The sequence below is a fragment of the Phyllobates terribilis genome, unplaced genomic scaffold (assembly GCF_046119375.1).
Source record: "Phyllobates terribilis strain yellow unplaced genomic scaffold, ASM4611937v1 Scaffold_9__5_contigs__length_417890890, whole genome shotgun sequence".
NCBI lineage: Eukaryota > Metazoa > Chordata > Amphibia > Anura > Dendrobatidae > Phyllobates > Phyllobates terribilis.
The window spans coordinates 87,697,263-87,715,899 of NW_027362769.1; the positions used below are offsets into that span (position 1 = coordinate 87,697,263).

Genomic DNA, 18,637 nt, shown 5'->3' on the forward strand with positions numbered 1-18,637 from the left:
AGCAGACCAGGAGGATCAACCCTCTGCTTATAGTGAACCTGCCATGCCTCTAGTGAGCCAAAGGGCCCGTGGACAGCTGCCCAATTTACCCTTGACAGTTCCTACACCCTGTAGTTCGGGGCTAGACAGTCAGCTCCGTAGGTCCACTAGGGCCACTAGAGGCCAGTTACCCGCACGATGGAGGATTTGAAGGGTATAAGTTGTTTTATTTATGGTTACCTGTTTTTCTTGTTGCTTGTAAATAATTATGTGTTTCTAGTTATTTTTAGGAGTCCTTGGTGGATTTACCGGGAATCCTTGTACAATTAGTTGGAGCATAACCCAGGATGGACTAAAAGACTGATAAGGACTCGGGGCAGGACAGACCCCTACCTGGTTACGTCTCCCTGTTTTGGTGAAATGGACACCTTTGTTTTCTTCAAAACTGCACCCGGTTGCGGACACGCCGTAACCATCTTTATGTGTTTTTCTTATTGTATTATTATTGTTTATACCTTGTTATGTTTTTTCTAAAAATATGTTTAGTCCCGGAGTACTAAAGTTCACTAGGGGGGAATGTGACACCCCAGGGGTCTGGTTGCCACAGTGATAGAGATATTACGTCTGAGAGCAGGTGGGAGGTCTCTTGGTCAGGGATCCTATGCATGCCACACCTCCTGCCCAGTCCTGGGAGGGGAAGAACTTCCCCTATATAAACCTAGGGCTGAGGCAGGGTTAGTGTGTAGAGAAGAAGTAGAGACAGAGAAAAGAAGCAAATATAGGAACAGAACATCAGGAGCTCTGTGGGAGCAGTGTTACAAGGAGTCAGGGGCTGGCAGCTGCAGAGCTCGCCCTGACTGAGAAGATTTCTTACCGGACCCGGAGTCCGAGGCTGTGGGGACTAACTCCTACCCAGCAGCAGAATCCGTCAGGCAGGGGATTCCAGGTCCTCTGGCCAAGAAACCCGAAGGCACGGTCACACGCATGGGACCAGCACCGCCGTCGTGGAGCGGAAGCTACTAGAAGGCCCCGAGTCACCGGCCATACGGGTGAGCACCACACGGTACACTGAGAGACGTGGGCTACTTATACCCGCCTCTAGCAAGGTAGCCAGAAGAGTACAGTTAGTTTGGGAGGCCTACAACTCCGCCTGGCCAGGGGAGATCCCATCTGCTCAAGGACTGACCAGGCCCCAATCGCTAGCCAGTACTCCGGGAGGGTCTATCTTTGTCACCAGTAAAGACCCTGAACTACACCGTACCGTCTCCGAGTGGTTCCTGCTACCCCCATCATCCACGTCGGCTGCCCTGAGGCCATACCCCTCCCGTTGGGGGTTATACTATCACGCTGCACAATCCTACCACCGGCCTCAGCGGTCTGCCCTGCAGCAGCAGCTCCTTAGCTGTACTCAACGGGTGGCGTAGTCGTCCAACATCTACCGCTGATACATCGCCGCTCAGTTTGACTCCCTGGGCACGGACCGGGTCACCGCCACGAGACTACAACCCTCAACAGATCCGGCTCCGGGTAAGCTCCCGCGTGCGCAACGCAGCGCGACACAGGCCCAGGGGCGCGTCACTTACACATATGTTATTAACAGTCTTGGTGATCACTGGCATATCAGGAGGAGTAAATTATAAGACAGAAGGAATGTCAATGTAAGAAACAATAGAAAGAAACAAAAAGCATGGGGCATAATAGTTGTAATTAACAATAAAGTATGCCTATAGAATAAAAGTCTAGAGGATAAATGTGGAAGAGAGCAAAAGAACATTCACGGGACAATAAACCATGCGAAGCATACATATCTATGGGTCTGGTATGTTGTACTAGTCATAGACCGAGCAGATACTATATAATCAGGAGTTATATTTACAGACGCAAGTATTTTCCCTGAATATGCAGTAATTGTGAGGAATTTGTATTATCTTCCCAGGCTTGCCAACCCTCCATGCCAAACCTGGACAAGAAACAATCACCATCGCATTAGATGCTTCTATTGATCAGCTGAACAGCCAGGTTTGGAGAAGAAACATACTAAGACTGTCAAGGACAGGAGAAATAAGAGTGAAACCATTGCTCCAGGTAAGTTTGTTTTGTTTTTTAAACAGTTCATGTTCATTCTATATTATACAGTGTATATACACTATAATGACCTACAAAGACACGAAGACACAAAAAAACACCAAATATACAGTATATGTAAAAGATGATTTACTCAAAATATTATTAACTGTTCTTACATTTCATAAGAGGGCTATCAGAGAGAAATATATTCATGGGGGAACACTAGTATTCTAACAAATATGATAAAATATAGAATAGATCTCTATAATAATATAATGTTACAATGATACAGGGCCAATCTAAGATAATAACATTAATGTCTATTATTTCCCAAGTAGTCGTATAGATTAAGTGCAAAAATAAATGTGCTTATAATAAATGAATTACTGGGTGCTTCACTTTACCCTGACACGTTTCACATATGGCTTTTTCAAGGGGAAGTCTAATATGGACTTACGTATTGGGACTAACGTATCGTGGGTAACGATTACAAATAACCAGCCTAATGATCTATAATGTAAGTGGCAAACCCCCTCTTATCAGATACTAAACAGTATACACGTGTAACCCCAGGACTGAGTAATGATAGGAAAATAATCAGAAATATATCATAGTGCTAGGATATCCATACAGACACTGTGGAAGCGTAACAGCCCAATGCATGTTTCGTCTTGCTTCTTCACGCCTTCAGGCCTAAAAATACTCCAAAAGTAATATATTGTATCGACTATTTTTTAAATAGATTAAAGTGTTTTTTTCATCTCATACATTGCGTATTGCTAAGATATCAAGAGACAGCGATAGCACGTGTACATCCACCTATGGATTGCCTGCTCCAACAACATAATCTACATCAGAGATTTGTAACTGTAATTCACACTTCTTTGTTTTTGTTGTAGGTGAGAGACAGAACGGAAGCTAAAGATGTATTTGAAGTATTTTCACAATTCGCAGTAAGAGAAACCATTTGCAACAAGAATACAGCTATCGATCCATCAGAATGTCAGTTTCAAGCAGGGCCGTACATGGTAAGTACTAAATGAGATTTCATACAAACATTAGCCGGACTGCATTAAAGGAATATTGATGTCTCACATGCAGTACATGTCTGATTTCAGCAAGTATTGTAGCTGGGCATGTAGAAAATCCTTTAGACAAGTACACAAAGCAATAACTTGATTCCTCTAACACATTTTCTACATAAGTCACTGTAGCGCCCCGAGGGTTCGGTCGCTACAGAGGTATTGCACCTCAACCAGAGGTGTGATATCCCACTCCCGGGTAAGGATGGTGTGTGGACCGGGACTCATTTAGCTGCATGCATCACACACACCCCATTTCCGGGGGACAGCTCAACGGTGCTCCCATTAGACAGTAATGCAGGTATGACAGACCATGTCCCTGGCTGGAGTGGGGAGGGGGGAGGAATACCCAGTGATGTAGGAGCAGGAGGGGACGGTTTCTGGGAATAGGCAGGAGCCCATTAGTTCCAAGTCACCTGGGCTCATACACAGAGAGGGAGGTATATAAGGTGGGCACCATCTTTGAAGTTCAGACAGTCAGAGGAGTGAGGAGAAGAGGAGTTCAGCCGGAGAGGGCTGACAGGGAGCTGTGGCTCAGTCTGGGCCCAGCTCCATGAGGCAGGCCTGGAGTGAAGGCCAGAGCCAGCAGAGAGGACAGAAACTGAAAGAAAAAGAAAGGAAAGGAAGAAAGGAACAGAACACCAAGAGAGGCCCAGAGGCACAAAGGCAGAAGGAACCCTAAGGACCCAGGAGATTGCGGGCGACGGGTTGGCAGAACAGGGTACCTGATCCCAAGTTGGTGGAGGCGACTAATCCTCAGCCAAGGACCGGCGGTCGTGATCATATCTTGGTGCGACCCCTCACTACACCTACTAGAAAGGCACACCACATAGAGTCAGGGAGGTGGACACTCAGCCTCCCAAGATAAGACCCGAGGCAGCTGGATAAAAGTAGAGTCACTGGTGGGGCACGGCCAGCGAAAGGAATAGAAGGGAGTCCTGTGACACACTCTGGAATTGCCTGGGGGTTGACCGAGCCCCGCACCTGGTGGGCGCAGCACGGCTTGGGCAGTCATTGCCGGCGGAATGACTAAGAATAGCAGAAACTGTGAGTAAAGAATTTGAACTGCAACCCCACGTCTCTGTGCTTCATCGCCGCACCAGCACTACTAGTGCTGGGACGCCCGTGCACCATCACCCCCACTATCAACTACACTGCCCTGGGGCTGCACTCTTCCCGTGGAGAGTCACACTACCTTAGCTGCATACACCATCAGCCCCGCAATCCACGGGTGGCGTAGTCGGACAATTAACCTAAAGCTTACAAATAGACTGCCACTGATTTGACCACCCTGAGCCACGGGACCGGGTCGCCGCCACGGAGACTACAACCCCCCCCAGACACCTGGTTCCGGGTAGCCCACAAACGTGCGCAAACGCGGCCCAGGGGGCGCGTCATCGGCGTCCGTATTTTTCTTGTAGTTGACATTTAATATTGGACCATTTAAAAAGATCACAAAGGGATATGGAAGTCTTATATTTTAAAGGGGCTGGCTGGCCATGTTATCTTCATTATAACAAATGAGTTGGAGATATGATTTGTGTCACTTACTAATATAGACATACAGGTGCATCTCACTAAATTAGAATATCATCAAAAAGTTAATTTATTTCAGTTCTTCAATACAAAAAGTGAAACTCATATTATATAGAGTCATTACACACAGAGTGATCTATTTCAAGTGTTTATTTCTGTTAATGTTGATGATTATGGCTTACAGCCAATGAAAACAGAAAGGTCATTATCTTAGTAGATTAGAATAATTAATAAAAAACAGCTGCAAAGGCTTCCCACGCATTTAAGACGGTCACTTAGTCTGTTTCAGTAGGCTCCACAATCACGTGGAAGACTGATGACTTGACAGATGTCCAGAAGGCAGTCATTGACACACTAAGTAAATGTAAGTAAATTTTGCATTCCATTTGGAAATCAAGGTCCCAGAGTCTGGAGGACGAGTGGAGAGGCACACAATCCAAGCTGCTTGAGGTCTAGTGTGAAGTTTCCACAATCAGTGATGGTTTGGGGAGCCATGTCATCTGCTGGTGTAGGTCCACTGTGTTTTATCAAGACCAAAGTCAGCGCAGCCATCTACCAGGAAATTTTAGAGCACTTCATGCTTCCCTCTGCCAACAAGCTTTTTAGAGATGGAAATTTCATTCTCCAGCAGGACTTGGCTCCTGTCCACACTGCCAAAAGTACCAATACCTGGTTTAAAAACAACAGTATCACTGTGCTTGATTGGCCAGCAAACTCGCCTGACCATAACCCCATAGAGAATCTATGGGGTATTGTCAAGAGGAAGATGAGAGACACCAGACCCAACAATGCAGCGAGCTGAAGGCTGCTATCAAAGCAACCTGGACTTCCATAACCCCTCAGCAGTGCCACAGGCTGATCGCCTCCATGCCACATTGCCGCATTGATGCAGTAATTGATGCAAAAGGAGCCCCGACCAAGTATTGAGTGCATTTACTGAACATACATTTCAGTAGGATAACATTTCGGATTTTAAAAACATTTTTCAAGCTGGTGTTATAAATTATTCTAATTTACTGAGATAATGACTGTGTTTTCATTGGCTGTAAGCCATAATCATCAACATTAACAGACATAAACACTTGAAATAGATCACTCTGTTTGTAATGACTCTATATAATATATGAGTTTCACTTTTTGTATTGAAGAACTGAAATAAATTAACTTTTGATGATATTCTAATTTAGTGAGATGCACCTGTACATATTACATGTTCTGTAGTTGTTAATGCTACTCTTATCACAAACTTAACAGCATTTAAAGGGCTTTTCCCACTAACAAGAGTTGATTTTAATCAGTAGATTTTGGAATGATAATAAGTTCCACAATTGGATGTGTTTAAATAAAATGTTCCTGTGCTGAGATAATCTTATAAATGTGCCCCTGCTGTGTACTGTGTAATGGTTGTGTCTGACCGTACAGGGACATGGTCTGATCATACCACATCTCCTGGGCAGTGTGGGGGGGGGGGAGCAAGAGAGTGTACAGACATTACAGCATGGCGTCGCAGCTCATATTTCGGGAGGAGATTGGCAGGCTGATATGCATGATATCACTATGCAGGAGGCAGCACTGTAGCTCGAATGTGCTCAACATACAACTGTGTCACGCTGCTTAGCACCTGGCAGCCCCGGTAAGGCATTTTTCATTGCCAGGAACCTACCTAATGTGAACTCCTCTCTTAGAGACCATGGCTGCCGGATATACATGAATTGGCTAATTTATGCACTAAGATTTCTCAATTATTTATATTCTCTAGAGCAGTAATGCAATTCAAATTTCTTATATTTCATATTTGCATACTTAGCGTTACAGAATGCTACTTTATTTGTTAGTTATATATGGAGATGGCTACTCTTAGTAAGCACCTGTACACACCAGTTTTCTGTTTTGGAAGTAACGGTCAGTCTTTTGATAATCATATTATATAGTACTGTGTACTTACAATTGCTCATTTTGTACTTTTCTACCATAGTTAATTCTTCTCTTTTGCATTAGGTCTATGACATCACGTGATTACAAACTGACTAGCTGAATCCTTCTAAGTTCTATGTAGAAACAGGAGGTCAATTCAATTTTCCCTGTATGCGTCATAAGTCGCTGCAAAAGTCCCTGGCTGGGGGAGGAGGGAGCAGCTGGGTCAGGATTTGAAGAGGGGAATAATAAATTCAGGCACAAGAGACTTCCTGTTTCTATATAGAACAGTGAAAAGAGAATTATCTGGGTAGAAAGGCAAAATGCGCAACTGTAAGTACACAGTGCTATATAATATAATGACTGCAATATATTAAGAGGGTAAAAACTTTGATGGGAAGAGTGCTTCTTTAAATTATGTTGGTGACTTTAAATTTAAGGCTTAGTGACTCTTTAAATCATTGTCAGCGCTTTCTAATTAATTAAATTTTGTTCAGATGTCAGAAATCATGTGTAATGAATGTGAATGAACAGGAGATCTGGGAACCATACTATATGCCATTTATTAACCAATTCACAAGATTTGACGTAAGTTTTCGTTATGATCGCGAAGGAGTTCCCTCAAAAGGAGCAGTGCCCGCACGATTGCCACTGGGGGTTCAGCTTAAGTGAAAGCCGAGCCCCGGTTGTCACTGCCAGTTGCGGTACCCTCACAGCCCAAGGCCATTTAACCCCCTAAAGGCTGCAATTTATAGCAATCGCAGCATTTACACGGCTGAGAGAGAGAGGGGGCTCCCTCTCCATTCAGTTCGGCACCCCCATGACTTCATTGCAGGAGCCAGGTCGTTGCTATGACAACCTGAAGTCATTATGCAATGCATTATACCAGCGAGGAAAGTAATAAAAGCTAAAGTTTCATATAGGAATGAAGTTAAAAAGTAAAAAAAAGTTAAAAAAAATTGTACAAATATTTAAAAAAGAGGTCATAAAATAAATAAAAAAAATATATATATTATACCAATAAATATGTATATTTATGTAAAGAAAAAGTAAGCAAAAAAGTACACATGCTCGGTATCACCACGGCCAGAACAACCCGATCTATAAAACTGCCACACTACTTAACCTCTGCAGTGAACATAGTCAAAAAATAAATAAAAAATGTGCCAAAAAATATGCTTTTTCATTATTCTGCCAAAAATAAGTGGAATAAAACAAAATCAAAAAGTCAAATTTACTTAAAAATGGTATAGCTGAAAACATCATCTAGTTCTGTAAAAAACAAGCTGCTATACAGCTTCATCAGTAGGGAAATAAAAAATTATAGCTCAAAGATCTAGAGCGATGCAAAAACAATTATTTTTTTCTATAAAATAGTTTTTATTGTGTAAAAGCGACAAAACATAAAAAAATATATACTGTAAATGTGGTATCGCTGTAATCGTACTGACTTTTGTCTTATCACTTTTACCACATGGTCAAAAAAATAAAGCAAAACTCTATTCCTGAATTGCTGATTTTTGTTCATTCTACCTACCAAAAATCGGAAAAGAAAGCTCCCGCAAAAAACAAGCCCCCACATGACTTTGGCAGCAGAAAAATTATAGCTCTCAAAATATAGCAATGCAAAAACTGTTTGCAAAAAATAAAGCGTTTTTAGTGTGTGATAGCAGCCAAATATATAAAAGATATAAACCTAATATCACTGTAATCGCACCGACCTGAAGAGTAATGTCGTCTAATCACTTATACCGCACATGGAACAGCTTAAATAATAATTAGAACCATTTCTTGACCTGTTGGTGATTTGTTCATTTTGCCTCCCAAAGAACATTTATCCTGTGCTCTGCGCTGAGCGCTTACACCGGGGTTTCCATGTCTATCTCTGAAATACGTGATTCAGATAAAACCCCTGGAGGAAGATTCCTTACAATGAGGCAGATGGAGACACTGTGGACACAGTCTGCCCTGTGATCCAGTGGTATCCATCTTTTTAAGCATGCATAAAAGCACGGCCGGCCACAGTTTTGTGCACTGAAAAGAAGGACACTGCTGAACTGAACAGAGGAGGCCAGACAGAGTCCAGAGTAACTAAATTTATCACCAACATAAAGTACAATGTGTCACTGAAAAATATTCTCAGAATCACTGGGATATGTTGAAGCATTTAAGAGTTATTACCTCATAAACGGTCACTAGTCAGAATTGTAAAATTTGACCTGCTCAGGAAGGTGGAAACAGGCTCGGGGATGAAGGGGTTAAGAATTGTAAATATAGTTTTTAAGTTAAAATTGTGACCTTAAGGATTAATTCACATGTGATAGATTTGATGCTGCAATTTTTCGTGACTGTCCCATTCATCTAAATTGGGCTTTGTGTGAGGGGGTGGTCGAGGATTCCCACACCCCTCTAAAGCCGTTTTATTATATGTGTGTAGTATAGTGATCATAAAAGGTGTTATGTCTGATATAGCCATTAGGTGGCAGCAGTGTATTACAGTTATACTACTTGCCCTGTAAGTCAGATAGTAATACAGAGAGTTAACCAATTTGGGTCGGCTTCAGGAGGTGTGAGTTAGAAACTGAGGGATCTCTGGGAGTAGGGGCGGCCATCTTAGAGTTCAGTTAGTAGTGAGTCTCAGAGAAGACAGGAGACAGTGAGAGGGTCTCAGAGGAGACACTTGTGCTATATGAACTAGACAAGAGCAAGTTGAGAGGGTGTGTGTAAATGGCATAAAATACAAGGGACCAGCAGCAATGGGGACAAGCAGAACAGTATACCTCAAGTAAGCCAACTTGTGGACTCCACAAATGTGCTGGGACTAGGACAGCCTTATCAGCAAGGTGGATCCAGGATAGTCAGGTAGCGGGAACAGTAGGGTGGTAGCAGGAGCTCCCTTACGTCTAAGTTCCAGAGAATGGAGTTTCCCTTAGGACTGAAATACTCTGCAACTATTTTTACTGCACAAACTGTGTCTGTGTCCATGACCACTGGGAAGTGCCATTGGCTGTGTATGAAGAAGAAGGAAAATGTACTTCATGCCATACCCTGTATGTAAGCGTGTTTGTTAGTAAAAAGGACTTTGCATTTTCAAGTTGGTTCGGCTATCTGATTCTGAAAACCGAAAGAATCGGCGCCACAGATGGTGAATCAGAAGTGAGTGTGAAAGTGACTCACAGAAACACTGCCTCCCCCACACACCCAGGGATTCACAGAGTACCCAATTTCTGTAGCAGGCCGTGGTAATGAAGCAGACGTGCCACTCGACCATGCCTACCACCATGCTCCCTGTTAAGTTTTTTAGAAATCCACATGCTTGACATAAAATAATCCCATTCAGATAAATTAAATTTATTTTTTTGTTGCTGAAATTTCTACGAAGCTGAATGTGAGAATACCCCTTAGATACATCATTGCTTAAAGGTCTTTCAAAGATGTCCTCTTATGGTCCTTTTCTTTTATAATGCAGGAAACCCCATGTGAAAGCCAAGTATTAATTTCACAAGGGAAAGCCATAGTCTTAAAAGCCCACTGCAACTTGAGTAAGTCCAGCTCATCTGAGTCAGACAGCAGTGAAGAGGTAAGAAACCACTATAATTGTACAATGGGGTCCAAAGAACATTTTCTTTCTTATGACCATGAAATAGTAAAAACAATATCTGCATTAAATGATGGTGTACTGTACAGTTTAAGATAAGCCCTGCAATGAAGTTGGGAGAGACATTAATTATTAGGGTTATTATCATTATATTATTATCACTATATTAGGGATAAATTCCATCTGTTGGGAAATCATTGCTGCCATATTGTAGTGAGGGACAAAGCACAGTATATTGAGACTGTAATAGGGCAGAGGAGTCCATGCCTCCTGTACATTTGGGGTTAAAATAGATTCTGTCACAGGGGAAGACCAGGGGCGTAAGCATAGTGGGTGTAGGTCCCTTTGGCTAATGCGAGAAAAACACATGGCCCTGCCTATTTTGAGTTCTGCTAGTACATAGCGAGGAGAGATACTAGAGTTAGGAACCATCTTCAATGGTACACCATGTTTCAGTGGGATGGCTTTTACACTTTTTTGATTAAAATAGTGTCAACTAAGTACCCTAAGTTATTTAGATTCTGGATAACATGGTTTTCTGGATGGTAAGAACTGGTGTTTTTGTATCTACTTAGGGAGCCAGTGCAATTCATTCGCTCTGATCCTAACTAGTGATGAGAAAGTATGCTCGCTACTGCTCGGTGCCCTCCCGAGCATCTCACTGCTTGAGATGCTCGGAGCTCGCCGAGTATTTCCAGGGTTGCTCAGCGGGAGCTCGGGTCCCCTCCCTGCATGTTTGGCGCTCTTCAGAGAGCTAGTGAACATGAAGGGATTGTCTGCCACATACTGTAATGCCGCAGCCATGTTGGTTGTGGCATTACAGTGATTGGCTGGCAACACAGCGTCATCAGGTCCATCTCAGATCTGGCGCCGCCATGCTCGTCACAGTCACTCCGGAATCAGGCAGTGTAGGGAGAGCTGCTGCTGAGCTAGGGAGAGATTTGCTTGTTTCTTAGTTAGTGTAGGTGTACCAAACTGTATTAGAGACACATATCCATCTCAACTAACAGTCCTTCTGAGGACTAATCCAGCTGCATAGATATCAGTGCTAGGCAGGATGGCAGTGTATGTGGCAGACTGCAGTGCATATAGCAAGAGGGTCCATTCCAGTTCTGTCTGCTGGTGCTTACAGATATTTGTAGAAATAGCCCCAGGTATCAGGGGCCAGGAATAATTTTTTTTTGGATCTTAAATCCTGATTATTTGCTTAAAAAGCAATCCAGAGAACACCGTTTTTCTGCTCCATTTGCTTGTTGGCACTGCAGAATACAGCCAGATCCTTTCCATATTACAGCGCTAAAAATCTATCTATTTAAAACTGTGGTTTGTCCGTCACACGGATCACTTATAAGTGCGTTGAAAATTCTGCCATTTCTGGCCTCCATAGAAATTTTGCTGCAGTGTGTTAGCGAAGTTATTGACACCAGTTCGCTGTTAAAAATAGTTACCTACTGGCAAGCTATTTAAAACTGTGGTTTGTCCGTCATACGGATCACATATAAGTGCGCTGAAAATTCTACCATTTCTGGCCTCCATTGAAATTTTGTTGCAGTGTGTCAGCGAAGTTATTGACACGAGGTCGCTGTTAAAAATAGTTACTTACAGGGCAGCTATTTAAAACTGTGGTTTTTGCCGTCACACGTATCACATATCACTTCAGTTCAAATCCAGCCATTTGTAGTGAATGTGGAAAATATTGTCCTCCATTTAAAATGGGCAAGGCGCGTGGCAAGGGAAGGGGAAGTGGACATGATGGTGATGATGGTGCATGCAGAGGACGAGGTCGAGGCCGTGGGCTAGCTGAAATTGTGCCAGAACAAACACCCACATCTTCTCGCTCGACCTTCCTGTCCTAATTAATAGGGGACCGCAGAACACCACTATTGAACACAGAGCAGTGTGAAAAGGTTATTGGTTGGATAGCAGATAATGCTTCCAGTCACTTAGCCACCACCACCCTGTCTTCCACACGATCAAGTCTCAGTAGCCGTGAGTCTGGACTGCATATTCCTCACCCTGATCCTCCTTTCTCCCGCCATGCCGAGTGCCCGGAGACTACTGATCCCACACTTGGACACTCCGAAGAGCTGTTCACTTTTCCATTTATAGATTCGGGCCTCTCGCCCGGTCCACTTGAAGCGGGGCAAGAGGAGATCGCATGTAGCAATGACCAAATATTTGAGCAGCCACTGTCACACGAAGGTGATGGTGGGAAACTGTCACAAGAGGTGGACGATGATGAGACACAATTTCCAGAAAGTCAGGAGGAGGACAAGGGTGCGGAAGTGGAAGATGAGGTAGTGGATGATATAGTAACTGACCCAACCTGGCAGGGGGACATACACAGCGAGGACAGCAGCACACAGGGAGAGGGAGGCGTAGCACCACAACAGCCAGGAAGAAGCAGTGTAGGTGGCCACAGACAGAAGGCGGGCAACCGTTCCCCGTAACATCAACACGACGGAAGTTGCCAGTACAACTCTTAGGTCTTCCCGAGTCTGGTTGTTTTTTAAAGACTCAGCCGATAATCCCAAAAAGGCCATTTGCACCACTTGCCAGGCCAGCATCAACAGGGATAGCAAAACTACCAGCCTGACCACCACCAGCGTGATCAGGCGCATGGCAGCAAAGCACCCGACTAAGTGGGCTGAACTCCAAGGTCCAGGAACAGTGTCTGCGGGTGGCACCACTGCTTTTTCCACTGTTGTACATGCAAGCCAATCCTCTGTCCATGCAAAGATGCCTCCTGCCCTGCACCTGTCGTTGCACACTCAAGTAGCACCATCAGCAAGCACGTCCACCTCCTTGTGCCAGCGCAGCGTTCAGTTGTCCCTTCCCCAGTCCTTGGAATGCAAGCGCAAATACGCAGCCAACACCCCACAGGCTACACTACCAAATTCACACATTTCACGACTGCTTGTGCTCGAAATGTTGCCTTTTAGGCTCGTGGAGATGGAAGCTTTCCGCAAACTGATAGCGTCCCTCAGTACTCGGTCCTTCGCCCGGTGTGCCGTCCCCGCATTACACGAGCACATGTCCCACAACATTAGCCCTCAACAACGCAGTTACTGGGAAAGTCCACCTAACCACGGACATGTGGACAAGTGCTTGTGGGCAGGGACGGTACATCTCGCTGATGGCACACTGGGTTAACATAGTGGAAGCCGGGACCCAGTCGGACCTTGAGACGGAACACGTCCTCCCGACGCCGAGGATTGTGGGCCCTGGGTCAATCAGGGTTTCCCCCACATTCTACAGCTCCTGCACCTCCTCCTCATCTTCAGCATCCATCTCCGAAGTGACCACATCAATCGCAAGCTGGAAGCACTGCAGCATTGCCTCGGCCAAGCAACAACAGGCTGTGCTGAAGCTAATATACTTAGGTGACAAACTGCACAATGCTGAAGAGTTGTGGATAGCTCTGAAAGAGCAGGCAGATCTGTGGCTGACTCTGCTGAACCTACAGCCAGGCATGGTAGTGTGTGACAATGGCCGGAACCTGGTGGCGGCTCTGAGGCGAGACAAGCTCACACACATGCCTGGCCCATATGCTTAACCTCGTGGTTCAGCGGTTTCTCAAAACCTACCCTGAGCTGCCTGATCTGCTTGTCAAAGTACGCCGCCTGTGTGCCCATTTTAGAAGGTCACCTATAGCGTTCGCCGCCCTTTCCGTGTTTCAGCAGCGTTTGCAGCTTCCGGCTCACTGACTGGTGTGTGATGTCCCCACGCATTGGAACTCTACATTGCACATGTTTGGAAGGATTTGTGAGCAGAAGAGGGTTGTTGTTGACTACTAGCATCAACAAGGCTGTCAGTATTCAGTTCAGACTCCACACATAAGACCTCAGGAATGGACATGGATGTCAGACATATGCACCATCCTCCAAAACTTTGAGGACTCCACCAAGATGGTGAGTGGCGATGATGCCATAATTAGCTTCTCTGTCTTCTGAAATACTCTCTGCTTACAATCAAAGAGGATGCATTTCAGGCGGAGCATGATGAGATGGAGCTAGGAACCATACAGGGTGATTACACGCAGCCCAGCCTCATCACATCCCAATTCGGATTGGGTTGCACTATAGACGGTACTACCTGCACAACTGTCATACCGTCAGCGTATGACAGTTCATCGTGGATAGCCTGAGGACAAGGAGGAGGAGGAGGAGGAGGAGAGCATGGTCAGTCGTCCTCTTGGTGAGGACACGGAAGTCTTGCCTGTTAGCAGTCTGGCACGCATGGCTGAGTATATGTTACACTGCTTTTCCCGTGACCCTCGCGTTCTCCAAATTTTGGGTGACAGTCATTACTGGTTGGTGACACTTCTAGACCCACGCTGCAAGGAGAATGTTCTATCTCTTATTCCCGAGGCGGACAGATTTTCTAAAATGGAACAGTACCAGAAGGCCCTTGTTGCAGAATTATTAAAAAAATTCCCATCTGAAAACGCTGGTGGCAGAGGTCACAGTTCATTGGACAACCAAGGAGTACAGGCGAGAGTGACACAACTCCAATCCAGCTGAGGCAGAGGAACACTGTCAAAGTTCTGGGAAAGTTTTCTCTGACCCTCCCATCTTACAGGCTCTGAGGCTCGGGGTACTCTCACAAGGAGTGCAAAGTTTGGGAAGATGGTGAGGGAGTACCTTGCCAACCGTACCAACATCCTCCATGATTCCTCTGTGCCTTATAATTATTGGGTATCCAAGCTGGACACATGGCATGAACTGGCTCTCTACGCCTTGGAGGTCCTGGCCTGCCCTGCCGCTAGCGTTTTGTCAGAGCGGGTTTTTAGTGCCGCTGGTGGAATTAGAACTGATAAGCGCATCCTCCTGTCAACTGAAAATGCTGACAGGCTGACTCTTATAAAAATGAACAAGGGCTGGATTGGGCCAGACTTCTCAACACCACCGAATGATAGCAGCGTAATAAACTCAAATCCAGTGTCTTTTTTGGGAGGTCTATTCCCATGCACTTCTTCACACCCACACATGGGTATACGCTTCCTGATTTTGTCTATTTGCTCTTGTCCTCCTCCTTCTCCTCATCCTTCATCACCATATAATTCACCACCATATCACCTCCACTACGTGTCTTGCAAGGGGCATTGGAGTGCCTCCAAATGTTTGGCAGCCCTAGCAGTCACTGCATATGCAATAACAGTATAGGATACCCACTCGTTAATAGTCAGAACAACAAAGCATAGCCGGCTGATGGCTCTCTAACAATAGCGAGGGCCGACAGCTGGCCCTTTAAGAATAGTAAGGGCTGTCTGATGGCCCTATAAAAATAGGCTTTGTGACTTTCAGAGTCCCTCCATCATAAATGAAACAGGATGTGTCTGATGATGTGTCACCCACCACATGGCCAGATAAGGTTGTAAAATGTTAAAATGACATTTCCCAGTGAATGCATTTGTCTTGGTTGAAAGCAATGCAAAAGTGCAAAAACGCATCAAAAACGCTACGTGTGAACATAGCCCAAGGTGTGGAGGAGCATTTTTGTTTTTGGTTATTTATTTTGCCTTATATACAAGTCATTACCCTGGAAAGGATTTTCCTTAACATATTTCCCAGGAAAATCCATTTTGGTTTAGTTTTTGTATGTTTTATTGTGAGTCCGTAACAATGGCGTAATACGTTATTAACGTTGACGGCACTGACCTGGGAGTCAGAAATGCTTCCAAGGGTCTTCCCCATGCTGTTCCCATGTCATTTGAGCACTGTTCCCATCGATTTGGGCAATTTTTAGGCCCTCTGCAGACCGCCACGTGGAGCCGCCTGAAAAATCCTTTAGTTTCCCATAGACTTACATTGGGCTCGTTGCTCGGGTCGAGCACCCCAGCATTTCAATTTGTTCGACCCGAGCATCGAGCACCCGAGCATTTTAATGCTCGCCCATCGCTAATCCTAACCATTAGAACATAGCGTCTGCCTATGGGGACCTGTTGGTAAGCCATGAATAGCAGATTTGGACTTCTGTTCTGCATTAGTTGCTGTATAACCTAGTGAGTGGTACTGAGTGATTGACAGAGATGTATAAGCACTGTAAGTGAAGGATGTTGGATATTCTGCACATTCTGATGTCTGATGATCTAATGCTTTCTTTGTTACAACGCAAGATGTTCTGGAGGACTCGTAACTCTGCTAGAGGAAATCTAAGGACCAAACCGGGTAAGTTGTAAGCTGCAAGAAACTTTATTGCATTAGCAGTCCCTTACTGAGACGCCTTTTTACATAATGCAACTGTCGTAATATAGAATAATTGTTTCGATGACACAACCATTATTGCCCGATCAGACTATAATAATTAATAAAAAATATATCCTGCATAAAACTGCCAAATATAGATTACTGATGGGCTATCCTTTTTTATTAGGAGGTAATATTTATTTGTGGAGGGTTTGACCCCTGGAAACCCATCCGATCAATGAAATTCCTGTGTCAATGTGCTTCTCATTGTTTCGACATGTACAAAGCCATGCATTTGATTGTAGCTGTACCTGGTACTGCAGCTTAATCCCATTTATTACAGTATTCATCTTTATGTATATGCTTCAACTTTATAAACATTGAAGGGGACAAAGTGCTTGCTGAAGTGCCAAGGCCTATTTATTCACTTAATTTGTAAGGGAGCCAAGAGTGCTAATAAAAATTGATTGCCTTTCATAAGTATAGGTGATCAATACTAAAATCACAGAAATTGCTTTACCCTATGCTTATCCTGTTTATGTACCCAACGTTTACTTTTCCACTCATATCTTTCATGTTGCCCACCAGAGAGGTTCCCATCTCAGTGGGATCCATATGGAAAGAGACATCAAAATGTGAATCCTCGCTGGGAAGAGGAGGAGGAAAAGATCCAAGACCATGATCTAATGGAATGACATGGCGACCACTCATCTTTCTGAGCTGTAATGAGCTCCCGGCTAAAGATATTAAGATACAAGTGATGGAGGGCAAGATGGTCCATAGGTGGTTAAATAAAATACAGATATGTTGACACTGGTTTCTGTTAAAGAGTTTTTTTTTCTTTGTGGGTCTAATCAAAATCATGGGACAAAAATAATGACTATTCTAAAAGTTGGTTATGGCCTACAATCAAATGTATAAAATTGTGAAGAACATGCACACTGCTGTGATTATAGGACATTGTCTCAATATTTCAACATTTTTTTACATTTTTTTTATGATTAACAACCAGGGCTTCACTATTTTCCAAAGGTTTAAAACACAACATCTGCATCCATCTGTTTTATTATACAGGCGCTACATAACATGCTAAGGCCAATCTTACTCAAGGATTCACCCCTCATTGCTCCAACGCAGCTCCTCATCACTCTACAATGGCTCCTAACCAACTACCACCGGACTCCTCCTCACTCATCTCACTAATCTCACCCTTCCCCCAACACACTTGTCAGACAAAACAGCACGAATGGACACACATTGTCTGTCAGACAAGAGAAACCTATTGAGGAGGAGCAAACCACAGACCACTATTACCACAGGTAGCAGATACCTAAGGGGACATTGTAACTGGTATAGGTGTTATCGCAGAGGCGTAGCTTAGGGTTCAGATCAAGATGGGGTGGGAAGGCAAAACACAACTGAGAGGGTCTCTAACCAGGTAACCATGTTTACCACTATGGTGGCGAACTTTAATCGTGGGTATAGAGGAACCTCAGCAGATAATGATGTTGTTACTGAAAATACATCTCTATCCAAGACCAACACCGATATTACTGCCATTTAGTGACTATATAGTTAGAGATATCAGTCCCGCAGAGCATGTAAGAAATGTAAGAAATTACAGTACAGTTATAGGTAGTGACTTGCAACTGATGTTCTTTCTGATGAAATGTTCACTTTTTCAGTCTTTTCCATCTGGCCCAGACCGACATGACGACTTCTTCTAGCCAGGATTCATCTGCAGATATTACAAGGACACATTTGAGTTCTCACATTTCCAGCACCTTCCCCATCACATTCCCAGACTACAAAACTCCTCATCCTACTGATACCCCAATGCTGAGCCACTGTTACCGTATTTGTTCATTACTGGACCAGCTGTGTGGTACAAAAACAGTGCTCCTCTTCGTGCCCCATATTATAATGCCCAACACTGTGCCCCCTGTAAAGTAAAATGTACTATTTGTACCTTCTCAATGGTAAGATTGGCTCCTGGAAAATAATAATGCCATGTGCAAGTACCCTATAAAACATTGCCCAAATTTTGCCCTCTAGAAAGTAATAATGACTGTGTGCCCCTTTCACAGTCACAATACCCTTAGTGCCACTATAACAATAATGCTTCTTAAGGCCCACTTATCATTTAACAATGTCCAGTGTCCCCCATGTACAGCTCTCCTCTACACAGTGTGATGGGCCCACAGTTCCCTATACATAGTATTATACCACACTGTATGATGACCCCCCAGTAGTCCCCACACTGTATGATGCCC

At 44.2% G+C, this 18,637-nt stretch overlaps 1 protein-coding gene across 1 annotated transcript in view; it reads left to right on the forward strand.

The window, feature by feature from the left end:
- The window catches only part of SPP2 (secreted phosphoprotein 2), a 53,265-nt gene extending 36,139 nt beyond the window's left edge, over positions 1-17,126 (forward strand). Inside the window, exons 2-6 of the mRNA XM_073645632.1 lie at positions 1,916-2,064; positions 2,946-3,074; positions 10,048-10,158; positions 16,295-16,346; positions 16,953-17,126. Coding sequence (XP_073501733.1) covers positions 1,916-2,064; positions 2,946-3,074; positions 10,048-10,158; positions 16,295-16,346; positions 16,953-17,059 — 548 coding nt within the window. The 3' untranslated portion in view covers positions 17,060-17,126. The remainder of the gene's footprint in view (positions 1-1,915; positions 2,065-2,945; positions 3,075-10,047; positions 10,159-16,294; positions 16,347-16,952) is intronic.
- The last annotated feature ends 1,511 nt before the right edge of the window (positions 17,127-18,637 follow it).